Here is a 21,369-nt window from a genome sequence, read left to right on the forward strand (position 1 = left end):
TCTTGCGGGTCCAACTGGTCTTTGCGGGGACCTACCTCTTCACCCATACCAACCAAAGAACCACCATTTGTGCACCGTTGCAACACGACGAGTAAATAAACATATTCGACTTGCCACTAGTTATATAACTTATTTGACTGATTATTGTATATATATATACATATGTATAATCTTAAGATCATGTCATCGGTTGAGTGAGTCGGGTGGTTTTAAGTTTTTACCTGATATTGCTTGAGCTTGGCCGCATTGACCACAATTGACTCGAGTTGACCAGATTTTGACGAAAGAACGTAGATCGGTTCGTTACACGGAAGACTTCGCCGGAAAACAAAGAATAGCTTCAACCCGCCGTTAGCCACCGCCATCGACTTCAAAACCACCGGATCTGGATTATTAACTCTACTCAATCACTCATATTCACAGTCGTACCGGAGACTCTCCGTTCTCTAGAACGGCGGCTCCTTTTTTTTTACTATCTAGGGTTTTGTTGGGTTTGAGTGTTAATGTGTTATTATATAGATAGGGTTACAAAGAGGGGTAAAAATGTAAATAAGGAGGTCATGTAAATACGAACCCGTTTTAAGTGTTTCCTCCTGAGTCGATAATTTTGAGTAAGTTCGTTCGTTACAAATACTGATAACATTATGATAACATTAACGTTTCCTCCCGAGTTGATAAATGATAATTTAAATAAGTTCCTACAAATAGTAAGTAAACTCAAGTACATAAAAACCATGAAGAAAAAATTATGCATTCATAGAGAAGAACAAATTATACCCGAAGCTTAGCTACATATTTGGCGAATAAATAACGTAGAAAATAATTCTAATCATTCAACAACAACGGATGATATAGTAGCTACAAGTTTTTTGGATTGTTAGGGACCGGACTTGTGTTTTATATAACTATATATATGTGTATGTATATAACTAGAAAGTTGACCCGCGCGTTGCGGCGGGTTTGAGGTGTTGTTTGATGAATATTAAAGTGTAATGCAATTTCTGTTGATTCGTATCTATTGTTATGAAAATGTAACGTAGTATCAAAAAAGCTCCTGTAGAATACTCCACACTTAATATACATAATATTAAGCATTAAACAACCTAAAGGAAGTAAAGTGGTACAAAAGCCATAGAGTTACAAAAAGTGGCGCGTAGCGCTGGTGGTCATGTACCTACTTGTTTATGTTTAACATAACATCTAGTTAGGCCTTTTTACATAGTAGGGCCTTTTAGTAATTACATATTTGCATAATTTTACAGCCATGTCTTTGAGATGTGCGTTAGTTCCGCCAAAATAAGTTTCCCGTAATTTTCGACATGTGAAACCTGTTTCAATTCAATTTTTTATGTGTTAAGATCGCTGGTGTTTAGGCTATATTATTTAAATGTTTCTTACCTAGTTATAGTATGTGTTAACAAAAAGCATGCATTGTTGGAGTCCCCTTTACATCTTCTGTCTCTTTTCACCTGAATTTGTCAGAATGATAGTTGAAGCTTTAGTTCAATAAACAACATATTGTCGTTGGTCATAACAATATTTAATGGTTATTGAAGGACGTGTATACCTGGAACATCTTGCATTGGCCTCTTTCTCTTTGGATCTGGTGTTTGTGGTGTGAGGCTTGTTGATGTGGATGCCGATTTGGGCTGAAGAACATTAGTGTCTGGTGTGTCGCTTATTTTGTTGACGGATATTGAGTTGTCAGCCCTTTTAGTTAGTTCAAATAACTTTGGAACACCAATCATTGCATAGATCTCTGGTGATAATACTTTCTAGTCAATGTTTCCTTTGTCTAAAACCATCACACGACATTCTGTTCTTAGTGCATCAGTCATTGTTTCATCATAGATCACGACATCTGTTGTGTTTGTGTCGTCAGTTATCGAGGCATTCAAACAGTACATGTCATATATGAATTTAGGTATCATTCAATAGTCTTATGAGATGTATTATGTGTATGATATGCACCTATTGTATGTCATACGGTTAAAAACAAAATTACTTTGGCGGTTGTTAAGATTCTTCTTAATTAATCAAAAGTCTACAAACAAAATAAAGAGAATTAATGAAGTGTAAAAAATAAATTTGAAAGACGAAAAAACTAAAGCGAAACATAACATACAGAACTAATAACTTTGTCCACTGACGACCGTAATCGTGAAAAATAGGAGTACAAACATTGAACCACACATATGCATGCGGAATTTAATAATTGTATATAAAAATTATAATTAAAAGATTAATATGTCATCATATATGCAGTTTAATAGATATTTTGGAATATGAGAAGCATTGTCTTCATGGTCTCGACAAGCGAATGATGTTTTGCAACCGTCTTTATCGTCTTCTTCTTCTGGGTACAAAGTCCTTGGGCACCTGGAGCACTGTGCAAAGTACCAGTTTCGGTTGGTTGCCACTTCGTATATGCATGTGTAGGTTTTGCCTTCAGTCTGCACATATAGTTATTAATGGTTTTATTCTTTTTTTGTTGTTATGAAATGTTGTGGTAAATTAGTTCTTACGTTGTTTTGATGTGGTATGTTGTTAATGATGTCGCTAACTTTTATTGGGATTGCCTGTTGTGGTGGTTCGGTTGTCACCGGTAGTTCTATCAACCTGTTTTTGTGAAGTAGTTGGAACAAACACACATTATACGTTAAGTGTTGAACTATGATAGCAAAGTGAAACGGAGAATCTGTTATGTAAATAGATATATTTTTTTGTGAGTTAATAACAATGAAAAGTAGTTTATATCATAAAACATTGGTAATGAATAGTAAAGCTCAATAACTTATTTCTTAAAAAAAAGATTTTCTCTTCTTCCTTTCAAATTGTAATCAAAACGCAATTATGCTATTATTAGTGTTTTTAAAACAATAACGGACTTTTCAAATCAAATGGCCACTAAAATAAGATAAATGTAAGTTTTTATGTCGGCATTTTAATTATGTGATTTAATACCTGTCTATGTATGTCTGGGTATGTGGGCCTGTTGGATTCACTGTGATTGTTGTTAGAAAGGTTGACTCGAGCTGTTTTAAACCTACGAAGGAGTGAATTAGAGATTAAGGTGTTGTTTTTCAATATATATGACGAATGGGTAATGTGCATAATATTGTGAAATGAATTGTTGAGTTATAGTAGATACCGCCAAATTGTGTTACTCTGACTGATGTGATGGCAATTGTATCTCCAGCTGTTGTTCTGTCGTCGATAAAGTCAATCTGACCAGGCCATAAGGTGACGAGCACTTGTTTGTCACTGTTTGAAAAGATAAGAATTAGTAGCATGTTTTTGAAAATATTATAGAACATTAATTACGAAACATGGAAGCTTAAATCAACATGAGTTGTGTGAAGGGCACATCAATTATGTTTTCACTTGAAATCTCTGATGTATATCTTTCTTAATGTTAAGTTGTTTTTGGTTTCTGTAGTTCGGTTACTCACTACACGTCCAATGTAATCTGCGAATGTTGAATGTTGTGTTAGAATTAGGTTAGATTATAGTTACATTTAATTTATGATGATGAATGTTACTTGTAAGTAGATCCCAAGATTCAATGCGTTCTTGAAGTTGCTAATAACGTGCGAAGTGATAGTAGCAATTTGGTATGTTGTCATTAGTAACAGGGACAAACTGTGTCTTCTTGCCAATTATGAGTGATGCTTTATGAGGGCATATTGCCATGGATCTTCGGGGTACACTTGATATGTAGTTGCTGACATTGTAGCATGATTGAATTTTGATGATGTCTTCAAAGTATGACTCGTCTATTAGGTCAGCTGAGCATTCAATTGCATCTGCCTGTAGCAATTAGAAAATGTCAATAGTTTTAGGGAAATTATTAAAAATTCATGTTTTATAAGTTTAATCAAGTGTCACATATACGCGTACTTTATATAATAATATAATATGCATAGTAAATTGAAGGTACTTACATGTTGATCAACAATAGATAGCACAATTCTGGTTTTTTTTCCTTTTGAGACCCAACGCTTCAAGACACGTATTGTAATAACCTTTGGTTTCTGACGTGGTTTGATCTCAGAGAGATGTATGTATGTCATTTTTTTTTCCTGTGTCATTTACATAGGATAGTGTAAAAACTGTATATACATTAGGGGTAAATGAAAAAAAATGATTGTAAAATTATTGATGATGCTATTGTGTGTTGTGTGTCAATGGTAAGTATTTATATCTAAGAAAGAATTGATATGATAAAGTATTAGGAACATGTATGGTTTATTTTCTTCAAAAAGTCAGATTATACTATGTTTTTTTGTAACATTATAGTCTTCATTATTTTCCGGTACTATCAGTATCTTTAAGGATTCAGGAGTGGTTGCTCTTGATAAGACAACATAAAGTTGTCCATGTGAAAAAACAGGTTTTGGAAGGTAAACGCCTATTTTGTCTAGTGATTGCCCTTGACTCTTGTTTATTGTCATTGCATAACAAAGTCTTATCGGGAATTGTGTTCTTTTCATTTCAAAAGGTAGTTGCTTGTCTTTATGAGTTAGGGTTATTTTTGGTATGTACACACGACGGCCTACAAATTTTCCGGTCATTATATGTGCCTCAACTATTGTTGGTAACAGTTGTGTGATAATTAATCGTGTGCCATTGCAAAGGCCGTCAAGTGGATTTAGATTTCTAAGGAGTACTATTGGTGCGTTAACTTTCATCTCAAGGATGTGTGGCGAGAGACTGTTAAAGTTCATTAGATTAAGGTACTCTACCGGGTATAAAGACGCATTGGCATTGTTGTCACCTGGTTGGGCAACTATGGAGTCGATACTAATGTACGTTGTTATTATTCCTGGTGTTATGTTTAGTATTGTTGTATTAAGTTCATTTACCGTGTCATTTTTAGGACAAACTATAGCCTTGGTTGATAGTGTTGTAGCAGATGGGTTGGCCAAAGTTTCTTCATCATATATGAAGTTAATTAGGTCTATCAATGAATTTTCTTTAAAGGGAATCAAGTATTGTGGTGGTATTATTATTTTTTTTATGGCTCGTTAATGTCAGTCGTGCCTATATCACCATCGCCTACAGCGACCAACCATGACGAGAATGAAGATATTGAATGTTGTTATTCTAATGTTAGATTTGGTCTGTGTAGACGCATGTTTTCTGTTAGTTTGTACACTTTGAAATGCCTCCAAAGATAAGATCTTGGTAAGGTAGGTGAAATGATTGTCGCGTTGGAAGCCCCCGGTATTATAGGAAGAGTTTGTCTAAAGTCGCCACCAAGTAATACACACTTGCCACCAAACAGCCGATCAGGGTTGTTAAATAAGTCTTTTAACGATCTGTCTAATGTTTCGAGACACCTTCTGTCATTCATTGGAGCCTCATCCCATATGATAAGAGATGTTTCATCTAGTAACTGAGACAGTTGAGTGTTCTTTATTTGGCAAGTTGAGTTGTCCGACAAATCAAGTGGGATTTTAAATCGTGAGTGGGCGGTTCTTCCTGATGGCATTAACAATGATGTAATCCCGGAGGCAACAACAGCCAATACAATTTTACCAGTGGAACGTAATGAAGCAATTATTGTTGTCCATAAAAATGTCTTTCCTGTTCCACCATGACCATATACGAAGGCTAATATTTGTTGACTTGACGAAATGGCTGATGTGACATGGTCATATATCAACCTTTGTTGTGGGTTGAGACGTGTTAGAGACAATGCATGTTCTGATGCTAACAACTGCCTATCGTAGTTTTTTTCGTCCATCAAGAGCCTATTTTGTAGGCGTTGTAGCATGTTGGCATTTGGCATTGGCAAACCGTAATCTTTTAATGTTTTTCCAGAAGGACTTAATCGTAGTAATAATTCTAGCTCGAATAAGACATACTGCCTTAGGTCATCTTCATTTGCAATGCCATATGTTCGTTGCCCATCGTCTGCCATCTTTTGCCAATGTTGTTTCCATAGTTCAAGTGGGTTTGATATCTCACAATACAAAAGCATATGGCTGAACAGGGATCGTAATTCTGACGCGGAGGCCCAATTTGATGCCTCATCAATTGTAGATGACCATTCTCTATCATCACCCAATAATCCTAACGCCTCACATGCAGCACGAAATGTCGGATAAATTTGACCATTCACCGTTCGTATGCAAGTGTACGAACGACAACCTTTTTGGTAACCTAAAAACATGCGTAGGTAAAAGGTCTCACCACAACTTAGATGTACGTATATAAGCCTTGCTATTGGTGGTGTCTTTCTAGACAATCTTCTTATCCAACTTTTTGATTCCCACCTATACTCTGTAACATAGTCAACATATCGAAGGTGACGACCAGTGCTGTCAAATTGATTGTTACGTAACCACTCAGTCAACGTGGTAAGTCTATTGTATGGGTCGTGGACGAGACTATTAAGGTCATAATTATCCCTAAAAGTTATGTTCTGCATATTCTCTAAATGGACCGCGAGGACTTGTACAGCTGGATTTCTGTCACGGATTAAGAAATTAAAAATCCTCCAACATGCTTCATGTGGACATATGAATCGACCGTCAACGAAAGGTGTGATACGTCTTCATAATGGGTTGTACTAGTAGAGGCAGGGGTCTTTGTTATAGTATAGTGAACACGATCGGCACCTTTGGATATGTACTTGAATAGGTACTTGATGAGCATGCTCCAACCACAGTACTCAACGTTGATATGAGCCATGTAATGTAAAATTAGAGCACGGTTGTATGGAACAACATATCCATTGTCTAGTGTGACGTTGTCCTTGACGACAGTGAAGCCATTTGACCGGCGCCTATAATGAACATACCCATTACTATCAAATGACGTCTCTTCTTGGTAATCTTTTGGGAAGTTCTTTGAACAATTACCAGATGACATACATGGTGATGTTGGTCTCAACAGACCGCATGGTCCGTGCATCATGAGATCAGTAACGATCTTGTGTAGATGAGGATCAACATTAGGGTTTGGTATCTCCGCAGATATATAATTGTCAACCTCACTTTCGTCCCTTATCTTACATGCAGGAGTTACCCATAAAAGCAAATGACAATGAGGGAGTCCTCTTTTTTGAAACTCGATGGTGTATAAATCTACATCGAATGATAATGGCAGCAACGTCAACATAAGTTGTAATAGGTTTACATAAATGAATATGTGTTTGTGGTCATACAAATAAATTACCTGCGGCGACCTCTCCAAATGGTTTCTTCTCTTTTAGAAAGCGGATTAATGACCTTACTTTTATTTGAAATACTCTGGCAATAACATCAGGCCGGTCTTGTGGTTTTAGTGATGGAAATTGTGACATATATCTTTCAATCTCTGGCCACTTGACATTACATGTGAAGGTAATGAAGTATTGAGGAATGCCATGAACTTTACAGATCGCCAAAGCATCTTGATAGTGCTTGTACATGTAGCGTGGCCCGGCAGTAAACGAAGACGGAAGAAACGTTCGTTTGCCGACCTCTCGACCTTCGGTATCACCACGTTGAACTGCATCATATATGCCTTGAAGAAATTCGATACGAAATATATTTTGATTGTTTCTTATGTAGTCTAGACGATTTTCTTCAATACAGACATATGCATCAACCATATATTGTTGTGACAAACGACCTCCCCCTAACAACGTGTAAACATTATATCGGTCATGTAATACGTAGCTGTAGTACATGTTGATAGTCAGCCTTTTGTCTTGTGAACCGTCCGGTTCACGCAGCTTTAGACTTGGTGACCATCCGCTCTCACCAAATGGGAGAAGCAAAGGATATTGCAATGGCATGTATAGTGAGTGCAATTTTGATATGCGTTGTGGCATGTCGTCTTTATGGCGAATGATTATGTCAAATTGGTGACACGATGGATCACCATCGGATACTATTGCACCAATAGTTCCAAGAACGGGTTTGTTATATGTACGAGCACGATCAGATCCATAAAGGCATATGTTAAAAGTTTGCATGTGACCGGAGGAAATTAGATCTCTAGCCATTTGGAAGAGCTTGACAAGTTCATTACAACTTTCCAATATGCGTAATATTAGGCTGACGGTTTCCGCGTTAAGCTCAGAATGAGTTTCATTACTAAATGCGTGAAGTCTATTTGAAATCTCATAGTCAGTGTCGTAGACATACATTTGTAAAAAGCGTGGTCTAGCATCTGCAGGAGGAAAAAGAGAGCCTAGCCAGTGATGAACCTAGCCTGCAATCTTGAAAACATAAGGACCTGGACCTCGATTAACACTATTGTCAACCTTTGCACCAAAAGAGGTCATGGAGAACATGGAATTGTAAGCTCTAATATTTGTCATAAAATTAGACTGTTGGTAGAGATTTATGAGTGAAGTGTAAGGTCTTCTTGGAAATGGCAAAACTACACGTCCACCTTTGCAACACTGATTATACATAACACACCGATTAGTAGAAAGTGACACAATCCGTTCATCATACCAAAAGAGGGCACCACAAAATTGACAAATTCTGTCACAATCCCCATTATCAATATAGAGAGAAGTGGATGACGAATGAGAGGCTAACGAAGATCGACTTGCAACGTGCCTAGATGATTGACAATGAGTTTGATTTGACGAAGTAGACGTGTCAAACGGTAGGTGAGAAGCAGAACGCGATCTCTTGCGTAGGGACATTTAGGTTTATTGCAAAGATTATAGTAGAGAAACTAAGAACGGTAACGCTAGAAACAAATTACTATAACCAAACTAATTTAGGCGCCTGTTATAGTGAACGAAGAAGTTTAACCACACAATTCATAGAGCTAATTTAAGTAAATACATGAAAATATACATACAAGCAAAAAGTGAAGAAAACAAACCTGAAACAAAGTAGCAGCAAAGTAGGTTGAACAAAACAAACGGCTGCTGCGTAACAAAAAATTCAGCATTTAGTTAAGATTTAAAAATAACCTAACAAAAGACAAGATACATGGCTCGTTCTCGTATACGATATTAGCATGTTATTTAATACGTGTGCCTCTTGTTTTTACCATTTTGTAATTATCATTAACTGAACATCACATCTAACTTTTAATTGATGACCTATGTAAGTTATAAGGAGGTTGAATAAGCAAGCCCATACACACCCTAAATTAGAACCTATAAATGTAAAACAAAATTTTTAAAGTAAAGAACCAATTGCTATGTAATCAGAATAGTACATATAGTTCAAATTTTAAAAAAAGCCTGACACATGAGCTAAGGTTGTGCATCCATATAACATCCGTTAAAATAGTTAAAGTCAAAGCATCTAACCAAACACTATACTTTAGAAAGGAAAAAAATTAATGAAAACAATGATATAATTCATGATCTATTAGGCCACATACACAACCATGCTTCCCCTGCAATGGAACCAGGGCACGTAAGTAATTACTCTAGTTTTTCTTGAACTTTTCATTTCTAGTAAATTTATCAAGTTAGATTATATAATAAACTTCAAATGATCTTATTTGAAGATTCATATTACATAGCAAATGAATAATGTATATTTATGTATGCTAATACTGTGAAGTTGTGTACTTCTCATCACATTGTAAAATCAAATATTAATGAAACTTATGATCTCAAATAATTATTTAACATTTGTTGCATATGTTATTATGTTATTCTAATTTTGATAGATGTCATTTTTTTTATTACAGAATCATACAGATTTTGCACAGGAAGTGGTATTGTAACAGTGAGCTTGGAGGTGGAGAAAAAGAAGTTTCTAAATGCATAAACTGTGACGGTGCGGGTGCTTTGACCTGCACTACATGTCAAGGCAGCGGTATACAACCTCGGTACCTTGACCGCAGGTATGACTTGCCCAAAATATGTCATGTGTAGTTTACATGTTATTAAAATTACTTTTAAGGTCATAAAATTGTGAATTGCAAAATGATAAAAATGCATGTTCATTTAGTAGAAATAGTCCAACTATAAATGGATTATCAAAGCATATTAATGTTGATTCAGAGGCATTTTTGTCATTTTAGCACCAGATGTGAAAAAACTGTAAATCCATGGGCATTAGTGACTGTAAATGACATAGAGTTGAACAATAAGAACATATGTCATCAAACAAATGAATCTGCATGTGATGTATTTAACTGTTATGCTATTTAATGTCTTAGATAGGTGTTTGTGGTCGGCCATGTTATCACCGACGTTTTAGGATACAAAAATCATCATCTTTGAATATGTTACACATTTACACCAACCATTCATATTTCACTAATTTCTATTAATTTTCTAATACCTCTAAATTATATTATTAATTTAAACCAATACTTACCAGATATTGTTAGAAGTTCTAATATTAATATTAATTAACCTAAAAAAAATGTCACTTCGATTACAAAAACATAAACGTAAAATGCAGAAAAGTTTAATATCTTCCACTAAGTCAACTAAAATATTTATATTTCACATTCTGTGTAGAAGACACCAAAAAGTTATAGTTATGGAAGTATAAACAACAATGATAACATCGTTTTCAGCGGTGTCTTTCATCAAATAAACTATAAGCACCAATGATAAAATCATATTCAGTATTAATGACAGACAACACTAACCAAATTAAAACATTAGGGTTTATCAAATCAGATAAAATTAGGCAAATACAAAAATAAACACCCCTAACGATAAAGTATCACTCTACTAACGCCAACTGTAACAAATCTGCATGAAATCAACCGAATTACAAAATTGGGGTTTTCCGACTGAGATAAATCCGAGCCTTAAATAATGAAATGCAATTGTAAGCGTAAACACACCTGGTAAGATGAGAATTTTACTGGAACATCGCACAGTTTCTTTGAAGTTGGGGATGACTGTAACTTTAAGGTCACCCACATGTTTGTCAACATAGGATATAAACCACATGTTTGTTAAAGTTTACATACAATACAAACCACATGTTTCTATGTACAATTGAAGTAGCATAATGTACAACAGATTGATGCAACAAAAGTTGAAAATTGTATATATATATAATTATATGGTCCCAACACGGTTAAGTGATTTTAAAGGTTGCTTCTATTGACGTCATAAAAAGCCCAATATGAGAGTTATAACACGTTATGAGGTTACTTTAACAGTTTAACCATCCCATCATATAATCTTGAGTGACTCAAATTAACAACGCAACCTTTTCTTATAAGACATATCAATTTATTTTTCAGTTTAAATATACTTTTGATAACTTAAAACATTGCCCATACACAAAAAACGTGTCTTTTACATAAATTGTTTCATTAAACTTTTACCTTCTAATATAAATTTCAAGAAGCATAAGATTCTTAGCATCCCTCCCTTCCATTAGTAATATGAAAATGAATAAAATTAGAATAGCTTGGTTACGGGTTTGTTTCAAAGGCTTATTTAACTTTATGTAATGTGAATTTTTTTTTTTGAAATTTACACAAAGTTAGGATGTATAAATATAATGTTACCTCAAAGTAGACACTTTATTTCCCAAAATTACCCTAACTAGGGGTGAGCACGGTTCGGTTCGGTTCGATTATTGGGTAAAACCCAAACCTAAACCTAAGCTATCGGTTATTTTAGAATACCAACTAGTCGGTTTTCGGTTATTCGATTTTTCGGTTATTCGGTTTTCGGTTATTTTCGGTTTCGGTTTAGGTTATTTTCGGTTTTTTATTGTGAGTAGACATTACAAAAAAAAGAATTCAAAAAAAATATAGTACCTCATACATAAAAAAATTAAAATACAAAAATAGTCACGTGTTATGTGAAACCAAACAAATACAAGGTTGTTTGAGTAGTAGAGTTTAAAATTCAACAACGTTCTTAATAAAAAAAAACTAAAGGAATCTTCATTCATTATCTTATTTATCTTCAAAGTTTAGACCAAATCTTGATCATCTTCATCACCATCAATGGTAGATTCTTTTGGTGTTATGTTTCTGGTCATAACATATTAAAAAAACACGTAGAAAACATAGGTTCGATTAATCGGTTCGGTTCGGTTTTATTCGGTTTTTTTAAAATGGATAACCTAACTTAAACCCAAAAATCGGTTTTTCGAAAAACTAAAAATTTAATCGTCGGTTAATGCTTCGGTTCGGTTTCTTTCGGTTCGGTTTTTTCGGTTATTCGGTTGCGGTTCGGTTAATTCGGTTTTATGCTCACCCTAACCCTAACGATGGGTTCTCAAGTCTCATTAAAGGAAAGAAAGAAAATGAAATTGAGAGAAAGAAGTGGAGTGTTGTGATTCCGAGTTTCATTAAAAGAAGGAAAAAAAAAAAAAAACAAGGAAATGTGTATTCCGAGTGTCGTTACATAAAAGAAATGAAATGAAAGATAAGGAAAATGATAAGTAAATAGGTGGATTTATTTTCTTTCTAAATTGAAAATAATTAGATGAAAATGAGAAGAAAGGAAAGAAGAATATAAAGTGAAAATGAAGTGAAAAGAAAGGAATTGATTCATTTCCTTTCTCTCCTTACTTCAACAGGAGAACACAACATAAGAAAAAATAAAATAGGGATTTTCTAACATGTGCAATAAGAGCACATGTTAAAAACATTTATTATGAGAATATTCTTATTAAAACTAACATCTCAGATTAATTTCATTAATCTTGTAATAACTACAATATTTTAACATTCAATCATTTCCTCTTAGATTTTTCCTCCATTCATGACTACTAATTAAAAAAAATAAATTTCTCTAGAATTACACTAAGTTAAAAAATTGTTGGGTTTGGTTGACGTGTGAGTGGAAAGGTTCCATAAGTCACAAAGTTGTAACTTATGACTTATGGATAAGTCATAAGGAGGTAAAAATAAGGAATCCAAACACCCCCACATTCATATGATTGATTTATAGGTTTCAGTTATTCAGTCGCAGGTAATATTGCATCTTTAGATGATGTTATCAATTCAGTTTTAAATTGTTAAATTGTTTTTGTTCATGATCGGTTTTAACTGGTTTCAATAAAGAAGTTCTTAAATAGATTACAAACCAGCGGTTTGGTTCAATTTCATATCATTTTCTCTTAAATATCTTATAGGGTGGTTCGTTATTCGTTTAGACAAAGTTCGAGGCTAATGGGTCATATTTGAAACAGGTCATCATTATTAGGCGAATTCTGTGAATTTTCTTTTACAAATGCTAAAGCATTCACAATTTCTTTGCAGATACCGAAGCTGGCAGCAATAAACGAAAGCCTTAGATGAATATTGTTAAGTCTAGAATTCATATGTCATTGCTATCAGGTATTACTTGTGGCCCTTTGTTACTGCAATTCCTCCTTTATATGAACTTGGTACTTTGGTTTAGTACTTCACTTTAGGTAATTTAATTGTTTGATTTTAGGTGACATAACTTCTATTTTTTAAGGTTGCTATTGTAGTTCACGTGTTGTTATTCGTTTAGGCGGTTTTGTAGATTGGTGTTGAGATTATTCAGATAAAAAATGTTTTATATTGAATTCTTTCTACCCATTTCTTTAATCTAAAACTCATTCTTAGGGGTTTAATATTTGACATTTTGTGCATATTATCTAATGAAGACCATACCAATTAAATTGTAAGGTATGCATTTCAACTTTTACTTAGAAACCCGAATGTCGATTGACTCAAAACCAAAATGTAAACCTAAATCTTTTTAAGTACGGTAAACATGTATGATTCCTATAACATAAAGCCCAAATAACTGATCTGAAAAACCCGAACGGGAACAACACCTCTAAGTAATAAAAATAATAATAATGAGTAAAAGAAAGTCAAAGGTCAAAGCTCATGCTTTCCTTGTTTTGCTTGGACCCAACATGAAATTACTAGGAAACAATGTTTGTACAACATGGAAGTGGAGTGAGAGTGGTACATAAGACAACTAGTTAGATTTTCAACTCCGGAAAAAACAGAGGAAACACTTTATTGATGTAGTAGTAGAACTACACACACAAGCAAGCAAGCAAGCAACCAACAAACCTTAACATTAACACTCTCACTAAGTTATTTGAAACCCTATCGATCTCCATCCAATCCATTTCATTTCATTTTCTTTTTCTCTTGATGTAAGTTTCATCCGATTGATCATCTTATTATTTACAATGTTGTTATTATTATTATTATTATTATTATTATTATTAGTGTCTTGTAGATGCATATATATATATAATAGGGTTCTTACTTTCTGATTTGGGGTATTTCTATTGATCTAGAACTACCATTGATGAATCTCTTTCCTCAACTTAAGTTTCACTCTGTAAATAATAATAATAATAATACTTTTGTAATCTAAGAGATTGTTAGAAGATGAATAACAGATGTGTTATTAGACAATTATTTAATGCTATTTGTTTTGTATTCTTCTAGTGTTTTGATTATTAATTATTATTCATGTCATTGAAATGCAGTTTTGAAAGATGGATTATATTAAGACAATTGCTAGAGCATTCCCATCCCCTAACCCTATCTCAATAATTATACTAAAAGTCACTACATTTCTCTCTCATATTCAATTAAATAATAACTTTTATACCTTTATAATTACAGTTTTCTCTCTCTTTTACTCACAACCAAATCAATAAATATTAAAAAATAAATAGGAGCAAACAAAGTTTCCCTAAATTTATAAAAAATCACTACTTTTTTCTCTCCACTTTATAATTTACACTCACAACCACTCAAAATCCAACCCTATAATTTGCAAACTCCCCTCATATAATTTTAGGGGATGGGTTGAGAATACTCTTACTCCACCTATTGAGGCAGTCGTTCAGGGTCTGACGAACCTTGTTAAGAAGCATTTTGATTTCTTTATTTACTCCACAAAGAATGCTAAAGATATGCACCATCAAAATGCGCCGGTTGAAACTCACAAAAGAGGATTGTCAAATAAAGTGGGAAGAGGCTGCGGCACAAAGTCAAGAGGTGTTGGCATGGTTTAAGGAAGTCAACAAGTTGAATGAAGAGGTACATAGCATTCCAACAGGCGGGACTGGATGCCTCAACGTGAGAGCGAGATACAAATTAGGAAAAAAATCTTCTTTAATTCTTGAGAGGATTCAAGATCTTGAAAATTGGCATTCTGATATCAAGATTCTCGAGGCACAAATTACTGAGGTTGTCTCTATTTCATTAACGCAAATGCCTCTTGCCTTGGCCGTATCCACTTCTGCAGGGCCGTCAACCTCCACCTCCTAAAACAACTTCAATTCCAGAGATTTGGTATACAAGGCTGTATTGCATCCCTTCAATCAAAATCTGAATCCCAAAGTATCACATAAATGATACCGTTGAGAGTCTCGAGCTATAGTCTGATTCATATAGGCTGGTCAAACAATTAGTTTTATGACTAAATGGTGTTTTGCTTGTTTGCAATTTATGTATATAAAGAATTAGATTATGTGGTAGGCCGTTGTCTCAACTCTTCTTTATGTTCAGAATATTCATAGTTGATTTGCTTCCGGTAAATTGCACTTACTCATTAAAGTTATTTTGTAAATTATTTGTTAGCATCTTAATCTATTTGTATAGTTATTTTAGAATTGAATTGATACTAACAGACAACACAATACTGATAGAATATTTACATATGTTTTTTAAGATCTCCATTTTAATATAAGTGTGGTACTAACCCAGTTACCCGCAAAACGGAAATGGGTCAGACCAGACGCATCCAAGGGCAAATTAAAGAGATGTTGGTTGTTCCCGCCTAAACACCCTTTGACTGAAATCAAACATCCTTGGCTGGAATTAATTCGTATGAGGAAAAATGGGGGTAGTTTTATCAGGTTCTAGCTAGTAGGATTAGTATAAATTGGTTTGTCTCTCGTAATAATCCTCGTTCAAATATTATCTATCAAAATCGTATTTTGTAACCGGAGACTTGCCATCTCGAATTGGTTAAACCAGAGATTAGCCCCTCTCAAATCGGGCCAGCTATGTTCAACTTTCCAATAAAATCATGCATTCGATTTTCGGGTTCTATCAAAGTGTCATTTCTTTCCATTTAAGACTTTAAAAGGCCTAAAAGTTAAACAAGAGGCTAGGGTGTGCGTGGAGCGGTTTTGTGCTAAAAATGAACTGAAAACCTAAGTTTCGGTTTTTTGTTTTTTCAAAACCATCCAGTTTCGGTATTTTCGGATTTCGGGTTTAATCCATTGGATTCGGTTTTCTTGGCTTTGCGAATCGGTCTAGTAATTTTCAGGCCTTGAAATTTGACTCGTGATATTTTGAAATTGGGCCTAATATTTTTAAAAAATATTAGTAACTAATAGAATATTGTACATTTTCTCCTAGAATATTAAGAGCTAATAAAAGAAATATACATTTAAAGTGATTTAATCTCATCCAAATCGACAACACATATTGATAGCAATATCACCGGTAACGGATAGAAATTTGAAACTAAAATTTAACGGATAGAACAACGGCTCGTTTTCGGATACAGACACACCACCGAACCAAACCGAAGGGCCGAGATAACCAACCGGAGATACAGATTCACCACTCCGGATAAGAAATCGTGTCTATGATCACCACTCGAGATGTCAAAATCGAGCTAGCAAAGACGAATTAACTTTAACTCAAAATCCTTTTGAGAGAAAATTAACACAATTTTTTTTAATCAAACATCAACTGCCTCATTTCTAGTTCATGACCCTTTAAATAAGACAACTACATGCGGTTATAATACCCTGAAAATAACTAAACATGATACCCATGTTTTCCTACCACTACTAAATTAAATAACCGAATAAAAACAAAATTTGCAAACAGAAGTACTAAACAAAACTAAACATATTGCTTGCATGGAGGGTGGTGGAACATGTCACGTGTACTTTATTATCATATGCCATCTTCGGAGCCGGATCGGGTTGACCAGCTAACCGACCCGCTAGTGCATCCGACCCGCCTTTAACAATTGACCATTGGCTCGGTAGATGTCTATCACATATCCAATTAACGTTAATAATAAAAACAAATATCCAAGTCTATAAAAAATAAAAGATTCAACGAAAAAAAATTCAACAAATAGGTTTTTTCAGTTCGTTTTTTTTTTCACAAAACACAAAGCCGAACCAAAACCGATCTAATAATGTTTGGTTTTCCAGTTTCTGGTCGGTTTTTCTGGTTTCGTGCACACCCCTACAAGAGGCATTATGTTTAAAAATGGCCATGTATCTTATCTACAAGACTGCATCTCAGATTGGAGCCATAACAACAATATAAGATTCAATAGATCATGTGTAATAAATTTTCCTTAAAACTAAACAAAAATCCTAATACATTGGGGTAAAAAAACATAAAAGCAACATGCTTACAGACAAAAAAATTAAAGAACAATGCCCTACATTATTATTGTTCAATTTTCACTGTGATCTTCTTCTTGAATGCTGATTAACTGCATTCCCTTCAAAGAAATCCAAAACCGCAGTCTCAAGATCTTCAACGAGCTCGTACTTAAATGTAATTTTCAGGATGTCGCCCGTGTTCAATATGAGTCCCGAATTTTCCAAGAAGCGATCGGGTAAGCAGGGATCAACTTCTCGGATATTGAAATTTGTAACTCCTCACGAAGCTGTGTATCGGGAACTACCCGTAACGCTAGCATTCTGTGTAGTTCCTCAAACATTGCATTAAACGATTTAAACCGTTAGCGCTCTTGGATTTAAATAATTATCGCCAATCATTTGGCTTAATTCCTGTGATCTTTTGGACAATGCAATGAATATTGTTCAGAATAAACAAACACATAAGCAAAATAATTGTCTTTGTAGTGTCTGGATTTGCCTTCTAGGTTGAACTGTAATATAATTGAAATAGTTATAAGGTTTCTGCATAGAGAAGTTTCTGAGGTGTTTACTGCTAATGCTAATAATCCTTGGATTGCCAAAAGCGGTCCAAGGGAATTGTAGGGTGTACGTCACATAAGTAAATTGACGATATTTGAGATTGGAAAACTGTTTTTAACCCTTCAAAAAGTTAAAATAGAAAAGATTTTTGTGTTTGCCAAACACATTTTAGCCCCGATAGGCAAACCAAGAAAAGTAGTCGGAATAGAGCCCACTTGACGGTGAATAGTTTTCGCCAGAGTTGATTTCTGAATCAGTCGCCCAATGCCGAACACTTTACTCTTGTTAAAGTTGACCTTCAGCCCCGAAGTTAGGTAAAAACATCTAAGCAACCTAGCCAGATTGACAGAATCACCCGTATTCCACTCCCCAATAAACATCACATCGTCCGCATACATCACGTGCGAGACAATGGGGCCACCATTTGGTAATTGCACTCCAACATGTTGATCGTCCCAATTCCGAACACCCATTGTATTTAGCCTACAATTTTGACCAGTGTTGGACTTTTGATAAATTGTTTTGGGTAATTTAACTTTTTTGTTGGGTCGAAATGGGCACATTTGAAAGATTAAAAAGAAATGGGATTGGTTGTTTAATTGGACCATGTGTCATGGTTCATTCGCCTCATTCTTCATCATTCGTTACGACTCCATTACCTTAGTGTCAACCCGGCTTTTTCTCCATCTTTCAACCACACCCCTCAACCCCAATTATGATTCATTCCTTTCATTCTCCACCATTATATATTTATAGTATTTAATATTATAAAGAAATGAAAAGGAAAAAACTAAAAAATATTATTAGTTCAACCACCTCTTATCCTTCAAAGGATGAGAATGACTACGGTTGTTCCCGTCCTGTCATGCATGATCATTGGGGGGTGGGTTGAGGTTCAAAGGGCTTATTCGTGTGACCCTTGTCCACTTATGACCCTTTGACACCCTTGAATGCTCCATACCTCTTGGCCTTATATGCTTTTTTCCATCTCCGATAACTCGCTACCTCTTGTTAGATAATTTATACTTGTCAAATGTTAATAACTCAATAACATTTTTTCTATATAAATCAATCCGTAATAATTTTACTTATAATTCACATTCTCCTTATTGATTCATAAATCCCCAAAATTTTCACTTTATAACATGAATCTAAAGATTCCGGTCCACACCTAGATTCGTATAAATACTCTTCGAAAAGGTGGAAGAAATTGACCACAACTCTTCTTCTCGTCTAGCCATGGATCTGTGAGACCGTGAAAATGGTAGAGAGAGAGAGAGAGATTGTTGAATGTTGAGGAAAAAACATATATTTATAAGAGTGTGTTGGGTTTAACCCTAATGGGCCACCTTCATGTTGGGTTTGCCAATATTATACTTATATGGATTAGGTTTAACTATTTGGACTATGGTCCATTTAAGAGGATATCTCTACACAATATTATTTGCTGCTTACCTTTAATAATTCGTTTTGAGGCTGCATTTGTTTTTGCCATTGTATTGTATAGTTTGTTATCATTGATAGTTAAAAAAAATAAATATTTCTAACAAAGCTAGTTTCAGTCCTCTGAGTGATGTCTTAAGTTGGTATAAGTACCTTACAACAATTGGTTACTGATTAACTACTCAGGACACCTTCACCAAAACACTACCCGTTTTTGGCCCGTCCTCGTATATATGCCAACCACCAGGCAACTTTTTTTAAGCTTCACTAATATCCTAACACTATAGCTTACAACATATATAACAAACGTGGACTCAAAACTATTAATTCGATTAAAACATGTTTCACTAAATGGATATTTAATATACGTTGAATTATTTTACCCTACAAAATTATTCTCATAAAGGTACTTGAAGAAACATAGAATGGATTCGGGGATTTAGGACCCTACCTCCATAGTACTGTGTGAATGCAACAATGGCATATGAGAGCGCACATACGAAAGCCATGTGTTTCAACAAGGCAATGACAACATTGCTCAACATCAGTTATAGGAACATGATAACTAGAACATGACAATACCAAACAAGACATCATCCTGAATAATCAGTGGAAAACATCCATTTTTAATATGGCTCCTATTATGAGGAAAGAAAACATATTTAACATGTCATAAAAACACCCATTTGTTCTCGACAACCCCATATCCCAAAACAGTGACAATACGACAAACCCGCCTGTCACTAAGTAAAAGTTGGCATGCACTTTCCTTGCTAACAACGAAAATGCATACACGGGACACTGAAACATACACATAATGTTCCACATAAAAGGAATAAGCTGGCAAGAAGGCGAAGCACTAAAACTGAAAACCAAGACGATCTACGAAGCAAAAATTGCCAAATAGGTTATATATGTACAACTCACTAGAGATGGGCATACAAACAAGTTAACCGAACCATAACGTGCAACCGAACTTGTTTGAACCCGATTTTACAAAAACCAATTTTAAGAAGTTTTAAACCGCTGGGTTAGGACTGATTTGGAGTTTTTAGGTGTAACTGAGTTAAACCAGACTGTTTGGAACTTGTTTGATGAAAACCGGTTTAACTCAGTTAAAAACTAGTTTGGAGATGAAATGGCACTACATTAATGTGTATGGGTGTAATAAACTATAACGAGTGTTTTACCCGGCGCGTTGCGCCGGGACAGGTCGGTAAAACCCAGACGGTGGTAAAACCAAAGCAGGTGGTAAGTCAACATGAATTATGGTATTAATGTTCAAATGTTACTCATTATTAAATATGTTATTATGGTATATTTAATTTGGATGCTATTGTTTTATTATATTTTCAGGTGGTGAAGCAAAATGAGTTTATTTTGATAGAATGCTTGAAGAGGTTGATGGTGGTTTAATATGAAAGAACATGTTTATATCTTTTGTTGATGTTTTTTGATTGTTCGATATACATTAACTTATTGTAACTTTTAACTTTTAATATCTAGACAATGTAAATAGTTAACGTTTTAGTCCGAAAGTTTGAAGAAATTTTGTGTTGCTTGAATTTGTTGTTTAAATTTATTATCTTTATTGACATGCTTTTCCACCCGTGTGTAACACAGGCTATACCGTAGTTATTACATATAAAAAAACAAGAATAGCATACCTTGTGACACCAAAGTTCTCAACAATACTAATTAGATGATTTCCAAAAGTCTCAACGATATGCCTTATATATGGCTTATCAATATCAATTCCATTTAATGAATATTTAATTGAATAGGAAAATATGTTTTGAAAACCGGTTACCATAATAAACTCACAACCTGTAGCATTTAAATACTTAATTGTGCACCTACAAGTAAATAGTCAAACTTGCATAACTTAGTCTTAAGAAAAAACGATTTCAACAAAACCGGTTTGAAACCAAGCCGGACCAATTCAACTAGTTTCTAGTTTTCAATGCTTTAAACCGGTTCAGGTTCTTACCGGTTTACACAAAAACCAAATTTGACTGAAAACCGGTTCGGTTTAACCCGAAACAAAAAATGGCTAGGAAATACTTGTTGAAAAATATGTTTTGTGTATCAG

General features: G+C 34.5%; 2 protein-coding genes and 1 long non-coding RNA gene across 3 annotated transcripts; all 3 read right to left on the reverse strand.

Annotated features, from left to right (window-relative positions):
* Positions 1–2,516: 2,516 nt before the first annotated feature.
* On the reverse strand, positions 2,517–3,429 carry LOC143536291 (uncharacterized). Its single transcript, XR_013135865.1, has 3 exons — positions 3,152–3,429; positions 2,965–3,046; positions 2,517–2,619 (listed from the first exon to the last, which is right to left on the reverse strand). It is a non-coding gene; the product is annotated as an uncharacterized LOC143536291 (long non-coding RNA).
* Positions 3,430–5,101: 1,672 nt separating this feature from the next.
* On the reverse strand, positions 5,102–6,436 carry LOC143535292 (uncharacterized). The gene has a single exon (XM_077029586.1). It carries the CDS (start codon positions 6,434–6,436, stop codon positions 5,102–5,104), a length of 1,335 nt encoding a protein of 444 aa, XP_076885701.1.
* A 50-nt stretch (positions 6,437–6,486) lies between these two features.
* Positions 6,487–8,143, reverse strand: LOC143535302 (uncharacterized). The gene is made up of 2 exons (XM_077029594.1): positions 7,186–8,143; positions 6,487–7,094 (listed from the first exon to the last, which is right to left on the reverse strand). The coding sequence occupies exons 1-2, from the start codon at positions 8,141–8,143 to the stop codon at positions 6,487–6,489; spliced, it is 1,566 nt and encodes a 521-aa protein (XP_076885709.1).
* Positions 8,144–21,369: the final 13,226 nt, after the last annotated feature.

This window comes from Bidens hawaiensis, unplaced genomic scaffold, assembly GCF_021521415.1.
Source record: "Bidens hawaiensis isolate Kalapana, Puna unplaced genomic scaffold, B.hawaiensis_p1.1 tig00000780_1, whole genome shotgun sequence".
In the NCBI taxonomy this organism is placed as follows: domain Eukaryota; kingdom Viridiplantae; phylum Streptophyta; class Magnoliopsida; order Asterales; family Asteraceae; genus Bidens; species Bidens hawaiensis.

Excerpts from the sequence above, each read along its gene's own strand:
- LOC143535292 (XM_077029586.1), bottom strand. The coding sequence starts at position 6,436 with ATGCAGAACATAACTTTTAGGGATAATTATGACCTTAATAGTCTCGTC.
- LOC143535302 (XM_077029594.1), bottom strand. The coding sequence starts at position 8,143 with ATGTATGTCTACGACACTGACTATGAGATTTCAAATAGACTTCACGCA. Across the intron at positions 7,095-7,185 it reads ATTTGGAGAGGTCGCCGCAG|ATTTATACACCATCGAGTTT; the intron begins GTAATTTATTTG and ends CATTCGATGTAG.